Here is a 12,847-nt window from a genome sequence, read left to right on the forward strand (position 1 = left end):
TTTGTAACATTCCAAACCAAAGGACACCCAAAAAGGAACCACCCAAGCCCTCTATAGTAAAAACTAGGTCTTATTCATGACATACATTAGGCAAAATATAGACTCTCATTTTTGCCCCTTAAGGATTTCTACACCTCCTCTCTCTAGAAAAATGGGCTCATAGTGAAATCTTTGTAAATCAACTCAAAAGTGAGCAAAGTTTGGACATTTGGAATCTACTCTTTGAGACCTTTCCAATGATATATAGCATGATACGCAATTTTGAATATTCAAGAAGTCCCCAAATTGGTGATGACATGGCATGTAACATGCCACATCATCACCAATTTGGGGACTTCTTGAATAATCAAAAATTTCCATCATACTATATATCATTAGAAAGGTCTCAAACAATGAGTAGATTCCAAATGTGCAATCTCCGCCAACTTTTGATTTGATTTGCAAAAATTTCACCCATGAGCTCATTTCTCTAGGGAGAGGAGGTGTGGAAATCCTTAAGGGGCAAAAATGAGAGTCCATATTTCACCTAATGTTTTGTAAAGTCTGTGGGCATGTCTGCTACCCATGTAGGTTCATGACAAGTGTCATGTAGGATGCTTCCTAGTCTATAACTCTTTTACCCCCTTCAATCAAGCTGCATTTTTTCTCATCATGGTGCAATAATTAAAAATTTACTTTTATAAAACTTTTCTTTGTGTTTTGTATAAATGGTCTTTGTACAGGTCAAACGCCAAACATGATAACGCCAAGAAAGTTATTAATTTTTGATGTAAATGTGTGCTTTTAAAGCATTGGTACACTGGAGCACTACATTGCTGCTACAGAGGACATGTCTATAAATGTGGAAGGCATGCAGTGTCATTTAGACGAGGGTTGATATAGTTTCTTTGAAAATTAATGAAGACCTTTAAGGTTGCAATCTAGTCCTCTAGGAGAGATGTCAACTTGTGGCCTCTTATCAAACTTATAAAAAAAGAGTACAATTTGCAAGGGTTTATGTAAGGTTCCCCCCTTCCACAAATAGGGGAAACACTTAAGATAGTCCGCTAAGTCTTATCTTAGAGAAAATTTCCTACTCATCGACACCTTGACCATACAGAGATTCAAGGATACGATTCATAGGTAAGACCTAGTTCTATCCCGCAGAGCGTGGTCTTCTAAAATCCAATCACCCATAGGGTAATTGATCACATAAATTGGGTAACTACAAGACTTGATTTCTAGAGGCAATGCTTTTTTCCTCATCCATGCAAGGCACAGCCACTGGCCTAGTCTTCTAGAATAAAGTTGCCCGAGAACCTATTTATCTAGCGTAGGGCTTTCACTTAATCTGTTGGAAAGCTACCCGACTAATCGGGTCCACCAGTCCGTAGGATAGTGCCATCGAGGCATTCCATCCTCCCACTTAATCTGTTGGAAAGCTACCCGACTAATCGGGTCCACCCGTCCGTAGGATGGTGCCGTCGGGGCATTCCATCCTCCCACTTTCCACCCTACTCACGCGTCAATTTGTTTTCTAATTAATCCTACCACACTGTTTGACATAAATAAACATGTTCCTCAATTAAGGCCCTTTTCACAAGGTTTGTTAAAACAGCCTTTTTCTACAATACAATCATACCAAAGACAAGATTTATAAAAACAAAGTTTAATCATGAATCAATTTCATACAAGCCAAACTGGCTCTCTTATTCTTTTCCTTTATACCGCCGATGATCTAGAATTCGGCCTTCCAGCCTTCACATGCTAGGCAAAACCCTACGGGACCATACACCTCATCGTCCGGCCAACTGGCGAGGACTCAAGCCGGCCTGTCGCCCTCTTAGGCTCCATCGCTCGATCCTCCCGCCCCTCAGAGGGATGTCTGCGCACTAGGGTGGGCTAATTCACCGCACTAGCCTGGGCCCTCAGAACTAGGCAGCATCACAATCACTCGCCTCAATCGGCAAACCTCATTCTCCCAATGGTATGAGGGATACCATGGGCCAACTCCGGACCTTACTAACGTCTCCGGCTATACAAGCACAAGAACGGGGCAGCGTCAAGGCAAGGAGAGTTATACCTGTATCTTAATTTAACCAAGATATAACAATCCATTTACTCACTAAACCATAGGACTAGAATCCATGTTACCTTCTTAAGAAAACAATCATTTTCACAAAGATTTTTGCATTTCAACTTGAGATTGCTGGATAAGACATTCTTTATTAAGGCATATGCTATTGTTTAAAAGAATACAAACTTTAAATGGTAAATCAATCAAATAGATCACTGTAATAATCAATAGAGAAGCCGAGGCCATACCTCAACCCCTAAGAATGATATATAATTGAAAAATAAAATATGTATATACCTTATAGAAATTTGTCGTTTATTATTGTCTTTGCTCGTATTAACAACAGCTTTAGAACTTGACATATGAGAATAGAGTCTTCTAATACCTTGTCTTTTGATTGAAATCATCCAATAATCTCCAAGCTTTATCTTCTCTTACTCATACTGTGACTCTTCTCTCTTTCTAAGGTCTATGGCAAAATAGCCTATGGGATACTATTCTTTCTCCAAAAGAAAAGCTATGGAGTTTAGGTCTCTTCCTCCGAAAGACCATAGCAATCTAAGCTTATTTTTTGAGATATTAGTAAGGGATATATGCATCTCAAACTCTAGGATTACCTTGAGGCTACTTGCTACCTTCTCACAGTTTTCTCTGTGTAGAGACCCTGACAGAAACAGCAAATTGTTTTGGCCATAACTCTCTGATAAAAACTCAGAATATGGTTATATAACCAGTCAAAAGAACGGGAAGGCATCTGGTCTACAAGCTAGCATGGGCAGAATAGGCAAAAACGTCTGTATATAGCCACAAACGCGCTATCTTTAGAAACACATTGTTTTTCCATATTTTTAGTATGCATGGACTCTAAATGTGTAAAATTACTCTAAATATGACCTCTTATCACCTAAATTCGAAATTCTATTTTTGGGGATACTTATCTCTTAATAGAACTATTATTACGTTCTTATTTCTTTTAGGATTTTTGGAGCTAATATTTTTATTCTAACACTTTTCTAATGTTTCTAGCCTTATTGTCTCACTCTTCTCTAATTACACTCTCTTTCCTTATTGAAATCTATATTAAAAGAGACACATACATACATGGCTTGGGAGGGACCTTACAGTTTAGCAATGCTGAGTTCAAGTTTGTTTTTTTGCAAGGGCACTCCAGTAAATGAAAGGCCACACACATCCGAGTCATCCTTAGGAACTACTTTTCTTGAAGCCATTTGTAGTGCTAGCTGAGTTTAATATCCATTTTCATCCAAGGCACACTTTGTTGGTGGGGACAATGCTCAAAAAGCAGCACTCAATCCAAAACATACTTGTATATCTCCAAGGCAGTGCTAGTTGAGTTTCATATTCATTTTCATCCAAGGCACATTTTGTTGGTGGACGACAATGCTCAATCTAAAACATACTTGTATATCTCCAAGTAGTTATAAAGGGAAGGTTTGATGAAATGTGTGTTGCCATACTTGAGGGTGTTGTCCACTCATACTAGGACTATTCCAGAATTTGTAGAGAGATACAATTATGCTTAAGTTGTGGAGGAAATTACTTGTTCTTGTCCATGCACAATGTTGAAGGAAGTTGTCTTTGAAGTCAAGGAGGACTGACAAACACTTGAGCGACGAGATATTCTACGAGATCTGTTTGAGAATCCCGCCATGCACATGGGAGGAGGTTGATGATAGGCTCTTGAAGCTACCATTTCCAAAGAAGCAACAATTGCTCAATACACTTTAAGATAAGAACATGTTTTTTCAACTTTGGAGCACTTCATGATATGTTGTAGCATTGTCTTTATTGTTATTATAGTGTAGCATAGCCTCAGGAAGATTACCATAAAGCATAGCATTTTCGCGCATAAGTAATGGTATGGTGCAAAGAAAAAAAATAGTTTTTATTATGATCTACCTAGTTTACAACAATGGACAACTACTGTTGTTGCAAGGGATAACAAATGTTACATGCATTTAGAAAGGTAGGTTACATCGACAACCGAGTAGTCATGCACTTCACAGAGTTAAATAGTATTTCACTGGCTTTCTATGACTCTAAGTTATGCATCAAGATAGTGTCGTGCACTTCAAGGGGTAAATGGTAAAGCAATTTATGACCCTTAACTTTGTGATGCACTCGCATCATAGAGAACATGATTGCAAGCACAATATCAGCATGTACAATTGTTGTTGGAGCATTTTTTAATAGAACATAACTGCTATAGCCTGAAAGTAGTTTTTGGTAGTATATGTCGTGTGTATAACTTCATCGCTAGGGTTGAAGACATTCCCCTAGACATCCTTCGCCTACTTCTCTAGTACTATCTTTGGAGTCTTGCAGAGGACAATTTAGTATGCCTCATTCTCTGCGTTCGTAGGTGCAGAGAGCATTGCAAAATTGTCACCCATCACCACCATATCTACCACAAGCACTCCGTCATATGACAGTATAGGACATCATCTTCCATGAGGGAATCAATAATAGGTGCTTTTATGGGCTCTAGCTTCTTTGTTGTCCATGAGATTACATGTGTCAGCGCTACACACTTGTTCCATTCATCATCCATACAAAACAAACAAAAGAATGAGAGACTCTTGAACAAAACTTGGGTGGGATCCTTCATGCTAAAATTGAGTACAGCATGTGTGCTATTCCTTCCCTTGATTATGTCGCAAGACCATGCATTTCTATGGTCCACATCACCCAACTTGACTTCTACAAACCGTCTTTACAATTTCTCATCATCACCCATCTTCCATGTGAGCCACTCAACAACATCATGTGCATTCTATAAATTTGCACCATTGGTGTCAATCTGTTCTATAGTAAGTGCACGCTTTATGATTTCTCCTTCCCCATCATGTTCACCCTTACCATGCCTGCTCTCCCAAAGTAGTTCCAACACATGTGAACACCTATCAAGTACCTGTAAATGTAGCGAGTTCATAGCATGGTGTTAAAACAATGAATCTTGTGATTCATTACTGTAGAAAGAAACCAAAGTGTTGAAGAGACATGGTATGTAGAGGGTGTTACTTGCCTATGAAGTAGAAAGGCCGAGCCGATTTGAATTGGGACGCTGCACCATCCAACCAACCCCAATGATATCTGAAGGAGAAGCATTTTTCAGTCAACCACTTGTGATGTAGTAGGAGACAATGCTGTACAAATAAAGTGTCATGCTGCTTGTCATCGGAGATATAGAAGATGGACTGCTTCTTTATTTCACCATTTTCCTTCCAATACCATATACGTATAAGAATGGTGCACTGATCACTATACCAGTGCATTGATTGAATTTCATTATGAATCTTGAAGGTGTAATTCTCACCAAAATCAATGACAGAAACCGCTACATCATCAAGGAAGTGGTGGATGCAATCTTTAAATTGTGCATGGTGCCAATGACTCTGAAAATTGTGGGTGATGAAGATCTTCAAATGGTCTTTGAATTGCTTGATGATGACTGGTGGAATTGTCTCCTTGTACACTAGCTTGATTCTCTTCCTGCTATCACCTTGCTTATTTTGTTCTGTGATGTACTCATATGCCTTCCACTTAATCGGATCACCAACATCATTCAACTCGCATGGGAAGAATGGAGGCTCGGGGAAACTTCCACATTTACCCATCAAGCATTGTAGATTGTGACATTCTGATGATGAATCCTTTGGACACACCGCATATCTCCAAAGTTGTGTGACTGACTGTAAGTGGTGTTGTTTGCTGACTCTATTTGCCTTATCCTTGTAGGCCTGCACAACATGCAGTCACAATTGCAAGTGATTACATGGAGGTTCACAACATTAGACCGCATGGAGTTAACTGCTTGACGGAGAAGATCCATGCAAGCATGATACACACAACATCAAGTGTCCCTCTCTTTGAGCTTTTTGACGTAGTATGGCTTCAAGTTGTGAAAGGCACAAAAGCTAATTTTGATGCTAGGATGTCACTCTTTGAAGTTTAGAAAAAACTCGGCCTACGTTAAAGGTTATATCAATGAGTTGTGTACTATCAATCAAAGTGTTGGGCACTATATACATTGAGTACTATGTACTAACAGAGTACCTTGCTTATACAATACTTTCTTTTGAGATAGAAACATGTATTATATACTAAGATAGTATTGTGGTACTATCTAAAATATATTGTGAAGTTTTTTGAGCAAGTACCTCATCCATGTATTGAACTATATGTAAAACCAAGATGTTGTACTATCAATCAGAGTGTTGGGCACTATGTACATAGAGTACTATGTACTAATAGAGTACTTTGCCTATACAATACTTTCTTTTGAGATAGCAGCATGTATTATTTACTAAGATAGTTTCATGGTACTATCTAAAATATACTGTGAAGTTTTTTTGAACAAATACCTCATCCATGTTTTGAACTATTTGTAATGTATTGATGCTTATCAATGTATTACGCATATCTAAATTGTACTAATGTACTAATGAAGAACTATGTATGAATGCCTCATATGTATGATTCTATCTAAATGGTTCTAAGTACTATAATAGAGTATAAACATAGTACTTAACATAATTGTGTGTGGTACTATATCAAAAGTGATACAATATTATGGACAAATGTCTCATCCATGTCTTGCACTAGCTAAGTTTTGCACTGACATTTTTTTATATAGTGAATACTAATAATATAGAACCATGTACTATTATAGTACTATGTACTATGTACTATGTACTAACAGAGTACTACACACAATTAAGTCACACGTGTAAAGATGTATGGACAAATGTCTTGCACTATCTAAGTTTGGCACTGGCATTGTATTTTACTGTGAATACTAATATAGAACCATGTACTATGTACAACATACTAACAAAGTACTACACATAATTGAGTCACACATGTGTAAAGATGTATAGACAAATGTTTCATCCATGTCTTGCACTATCTAAGTTTTGCACTCGCATTGTATTATATAGTAAATACTAACATAGAACCGTGTACTAATATAGTACTATGCACTGTGTACTATGTACTAAAAGAGTTTCATACAATGTACTAACAAAGTACTACACACAATTGAGTCATACATGTGTAAAGATGTAGTATGTACAGGCAAAGAACTATGTTCAATTACATCCTCCATGTTTGAACTAATTTTTATACTATGACAACTTGCAAGAGAGCAATCGTAATAGAATACTCGGGATAAGTATCAAAATGTAAAGTACTCTAGGCTACTTAAACATGAAATTATACTTTGTCCCATGCACTTCTACTATATGCATATGATAATGAGATGCTACTATGGCATGTGAAAAAAGACAACAAAAAAATAAAAAAGGATTCAAACATGTGAAAAAAGAGGAAAATTGCTACTGTGTACTGATAGAGTACTATATAGTGTACTAACAGAGTACTGCACACAATTGAGTCATACATGTGTTGGACTATTAAAGATCTAGTATGTACAAGTAGAGAACTATGTACAACTACATCCTCCATGTTTGTACTACTTTTTTACTATGACTTGTAAGAGAGCAATAGTAATAGAAGACTTGGGATAAGTATCAAAATGTAAAGTACTCTAGGCTACTAAACAAACATGAAATTATACTATGTCCCATGCACTTCCACTATACTGATATGATAATGAGATGCTACTATGGCATGTGAAAAAATGCAACACAAAAAATAGAAAGGATTCAAACGTAAAAAAAGAGGAAGATTGTAACTTCAAGGCAAATCATGCATGATATGTATGATGTCACCTCCAAAAAATGGATAGGATGGACTTCTTGTTGCTTACAACCAACCCGATTCCTCCAAATGTCTTTCTTATGTGGAGAGACCCTAGTATCACACTTCCAAATATCCACCACAAGGTCTACTACCTCTGGACTCAAATAGTCAAACCTACATTTGTGACCACCCCAGAACCATTTTAAATCTGCACCATGGATGTCAACCCGGTGTTTCTTCAAACACCGAGCTTGAATGTTAAGAGCCTTTGTAACCTTGCTATCACTTATCTGAATCTCATGGCTACAGTTTGCAATTATGTGTAGTGCAACCCTCTTGGCAGCCAACTTATCTTTGCTCTATACTCCTTTTATATTAGAAAGAGAGTTTCTCAAGTTCTCAACAATTGCACTTTTGACGTCCATAATGGGAAGAGTGGTAGCTTGCTTGATAATTCGCATTTCAGGGTGTTGCAAAACTTTCTTGAGAACTCTGGCTTTCATTCCCAAATCAAGGCTGAGCGTAATTTGTTTAAAATGTCGCATTACTGTTGATAAGCCCAATTGACGTGTTTTCCTTTTAAAGATAGGTGGATGTTGTGAGTTCCAGCTTTCATCTGCCTCTTGGACACTTGAATTACTGTTGTGAGAATCTTCATAGTGTGGTGCACTCAAATCTTCATGATCCATGGAACCTGCTTGTAAACAAAAAGAAAAGTAAAGCAATTTAGATCATGCATCCTGGTTGATTCTATTAGGTCCATGGACCTGATTTATTAATTTATAATATAAAGTAGGGTAAAGATAATAATGGAGCGCTAGACACTCTGGTACAATACCTACACATTATTGAAATTATTGAGGCAATCGTGAAATTACAATGATTAAAGAACAAAATGGAATTTAATACAAAATGACTAATTGATTAGACTCTAACACAGTAGAGAATTGCAAGTACAACAATTCACAAGAATGCCAAGAGAACTACTTACAGAGAGGGCTGAAGAGCAACTCTCTCTCTTTGTACAAAGGAGAGTAGCAATAATTTAATAAGAAATCTCTCTATCTATGCAAAGAAAAGGTAGTAGTTGCTTCATAACTAGTCTCTACTTGTGTATGGAAGAGTACAAATGCTTTGGTAGGAAGCTAAACTTGTAGTGCTCTAACATGAAGAAAGAGCAGCCATGGACCATAGGAAGATAAGCTTCTATAGAGGAGAGGGAACATGATACATTCAAATGAAAAAAGAGCCAAATCGAGGAGGAGAATTAGGCAATTACTTCTCAACTACCAAACGGCTATAAGCATAGTGGCTAGCTTACGAAAAATAAGTTCAATTAAGAAGCATGAAAATACTATTTTTAGAAGTGTGAAAAGAACATTTGAAAGGTTAATAGTATTTCAAAGTACCATTAATATTCAACCTTTCTTTGCCAAATAGTACTATTTTTTGACACCCTTTTATGCATCCACCCTACTTTCTTTTAATTTGATGAAGTGGGGAAGGACAAAGAGGTAGTCTTACAACTCAAGGGACCCACCAACCTTTGGTGGAAAAGAGTGTTCGGCTCTAGTAGGAACCCAAGAGCAGGTCTAGTCACATGGAGTGAGTTAAAGGATTTTTCCAAAAAAGAGGTACTTTCCTCATGATTACAATATGCAAAAGAAAATTAAACAAAAGAGGGCAAGATAGTGGAGAAGTATAGATACCAATTCTTGGAATTACCAAAAACATGCCCCAGATTTTGATGCTAGAGTCCTAACAAGCAAGTTTGTCAAGAAGTTGAATGATGATATTCTATTTTACATTGTGATCCTTTGGAGGCTCCTAACTCAACATTTGCACAACCTCAAAGTTCACACTTCTTTACAACAAAATTTTTAAATTAAAAGTGAGATTTGAAGCCATTTACACATCAAGCTGCCCAAAACCTCGATCATGGATCATCACCACTCAATCTTCTCTTCAAAGTGCTTATTTGAGTTGTTGCTCAAATTAGCAAGTCAAATCAATGAAATTTAGAGGCTCGAAAGCTCTTGGGGCAGATAGACTTTGCGTTATAGTTCGATAAGTAGCAGTTGGATGTATACAAGGAAAGCGAATAGTATTTACTTAGGAATTTGATGAGAAGCTTGGAGATGAGGAAAGCTTTCTAAGAACCTGTCCATAATAGGATAGCTTGTTTTAGTTGCTTTCTGCCATTCACATAGTTCAATGCGCATGCCATTAGAACCATGCACATGGAGCTAAGGAGGGGCCAAGTTGAAAGTATATCATTGCATATATGACTTAACCGTGTAGATCAAGGGCCTTGGCACACTTGCCATCAAACAAAGATATAAATTTTTAAAAAATCCAAAAAGTAAATGGGCATTTTAGCAACGTTGTACCTCTCATGACATCCTTGTTTATGTAAGGAGTCCTTAGAAAAAGGGCCTTGCAATCTTGACACATCCGTTGGGGCAAAGACTCTCTTTCAGGCCGCTTTAGCCATGCAATCTTGATCGACATCGAAGATGATTTTCAAGGGGTGCATCCGGAGGTCGAGATTGAACCATTGATGGAGCTGGTGGGCGCTCTGGAGGGAGGGGGCGACGTGGTTGACGTGGAGATAGGCAGAGGGGATAAGGTGGTCAGGCCTGCAGTTTGTCCGGCCAACGTAAGAGCGCAGCACGCCTCGTATGGAACGGGGGGTGCGGCTGAGAGCGAACCCAAACCAGCGCCCCTTGAGCTCTGGCAGGTGCCTGTTCACCTCGAAATAGCCTATGTAAGAAGAGCACACTGGATCCTCCGAGTTGATGTAGAGATGTGGAAGCCAGTTCCTGATAGAAAGGAACTTGTCTTTCTCTTGGTTCCTCGCATTCACATCTTGGAGCACGTGGGCGAGCGTGTTGGCCACCGCGTTGTGGAAAATCCTGGCCGTTGAGGTGATGGCGTCCGGTAGGTGCATCGGCTCGCTTGGCAGAGATGGGTGCGGCGGGTTGAAGAGGTGGGCTTCTAGGTAGTGCCCTTCTTCTGCTAGCTTTCTTCCCACCAGCAACGCCAAGGCCGCCCCCTTGGAGTGTCCGGCCAAGCAGACGGAGTGCGCACCAAATCGAGCCACTTCCTCTCTCACAATGCCCAGCACAATCTCGAAGCGCTTGTGCGCGGACAGATGGTGGAACAAGATCTGGATGTCCGCCTCCAGATCCACTCTTCTGAACAGAGTTCCTCTCATGGCCACCACGATCCTGGGCGCCCCAAGGTGGCCCATGTTGTGATTCAGTCGGGAATGGTAAACAGCAGCAAAGACGGTGCCTGTCCCGTTTTCCTCGAAGATCGGCCGGACCAAATCGTATTGGAAGCTCTGCCACCAAATGGGCGTCCGGGCTGTATCCTTGTGGGAGGCCTTTTTCCACAGACCCTTATCGCGGTCCTGCTCCATTCTGTAAACACCCTTCACGAGCGCGGCCATTATAGCTCGCCTGTGGTGAGGCAGGCACCTTCAAAGACAGGCAATATGGCGCAAGGTAATTAAGATCAAAGAGTACAGAATGCGTTGATTATCGAATTAAAACTAGGTTGGGGTAAAAACTATACCATACGTTAGGAAGTCTATAATCGAAGCGGCCCAGCCCGGACTTCTCGAAAGGGTCGTCGACAGCTTCTTCTTCGACGAGATTGTCTGCACCAGGAGACTGCTTCATTGCGAGAGGAGGTTTAATGAAAGGTTGATAAGAGTGTTACTCACAAAACACACGATTTCTACCCTCTGCGCAGTGCACACTGCACAGCTAGTTAATGAAGGCGACTGCAGTGAGAAAGCAGCGCACAGAGTTGTGAATGAACCTCACAAGTTCGCGTGAGTAAAGGGACTGGCGCTCTGGTGGGTTGAATCAAAGCATCTAGATCTTCATGGTAGAATCAGAGGTGAATCAGTGGGCTACGGCAGTCAAGTTTTGTCGTAACATCTACAGCCAGCTAAGCCTGGAACGTTGAGTCATGCGACAATCGATATTACCTCATAGATGAGCCTTTCAGGGAAGTCAACATAAGACCAAGTCATAACCCCAAAGCCCCAGAAAGACTTTTTCTGCTACTACTTTGACCTAATTCTAGTAAACTCCTCATAATCTTACACTTTTGAACTAATACCGCATCAGCGGCATCACATGAGTCATCACGGATCCAATGTCAATACCAGTGTTCATTTTCGACAGCGAAAACAAAACCATTCTGTATGGCAAATTTTTGAAAGAAATTAAAATGTTAAAATTAATTAATTAATTAACATTGTGGAAGAAGTTATGTATAAAGAGAAATTATGTACAACTTTATTAGACCAATGCTACATAAAAAGAGCTATGCGCATAGAAATGTCAAAAAAGGCCATATACACACTCCACGGATTTACTTCCAAGAATTTTTTTTGTCAAGTGTGTTCAAGGGGTATTTAGAAAACCCCTTCAACTTACATACTTTTATGAATAAAATGGCCATTTTTTTGTAAACTTATAGTTTTTTTAATTATTGGTTTAAAAACCCCTCCTGTAGATATAATTCTCTACTTTTTTGAATTATTATACCCCTCCTAATGAACTCACGTGCTACACTTACATATTTTTAGGTAAACCTCCCAAGTATACACACTACAATAAGGATCTTTAAAAAAGCAACAACCAAAACTCTCCTTACTCTACAAGTATCAAAGCCACAAGCTTCAATCTTGAAGCTATAATACATAAGGCTATATGTTTCTTTTTTATCACTTTACTTCACAAAATTTGCTATTATACATGTGTGTGTGTGTGTGTATTATGTGTATAAATGTGTATTGTCACAAGTCTTGCAACCACTAGGAAAAAATAATTAATGTTGTAAACAAAATTCAACTTTAAACATTGACATGCAACAAATTAAAACATGAAACATAGCTTAGCATAAACAAATTGCACAGAAGAGCAAACATCACCATTAACACAGATTGGGTTAAAATTTTTCCCTCATGCGTGTAGCTCTGTTCATGACATGAGTACTTTTAATATTGTATTGCAAAATTAGTCCTGGAGCTAATGATAGATGATTCAT

General features: G+C 38.8%; 1 protein-coding gene across 3 annotated transcripts; it reads right to left on the reverse strand.

Moving 5' to 3' along the window:
- Positions 1–7,893: 7,893 nt before the first annotated feature.
- LOC147630517 (GDSL esterase/lipase At4g10955-like) lies at positions 7,894–11,752 on the reverse strand. Of its 3 annotated transcripts, none has more exons than XR_015267658.1 (3): positions 11,360–11,752; positions 10,171–11,262; positions 7,894–8,474 (listed from the first exon to the last, which is right to left on the reverse strand). XR_015267658.1 is itself a non-coding variant. In XM_086810408.1 (2 exons), exons 1-2 carry the CDS (start codon positions 11,464–11,466, stop codon positions 10,257–10,259), a joined length of 1,113 nt encoding a protein of 370 aa, XP_086666534.1. In that variant the 5' UTR covers positions 11,467–11,751; the 3' UTR covers positions 9,942–10,256. The 3 variants fall into 3 exon arrangements, 1 of the variants encoding a protein (XP_086666534.1); XR_015267657.1 differs by lacking the exon at positions 7,894–8,474 and adding an exon at positions 9,387–9,940; XM_086810408.1 differs by lacking the exon at positions 7,894–8,474 and having other exon boundaries at positions 9,942–11,262; positions 11,360–11,751.
- Positions 11,753–12,847: the final 1,095 nt, after the last annotated feature.

Source organism: Cibotium barometz, chromosome 16 (assembly GCF_041138505.1).
Source record: "Cibotium barometz isolate CiBa-2024 chromosome 16, ASM4113850v1, whole genome shotgun sequence".
Lineage (NCBI taxonomy): Eukaryota > Viridiplantae > Streptophyta > Polypodiopsida > Cyatheales > Cibotiaceae > Cibotium > Cibotium barometz.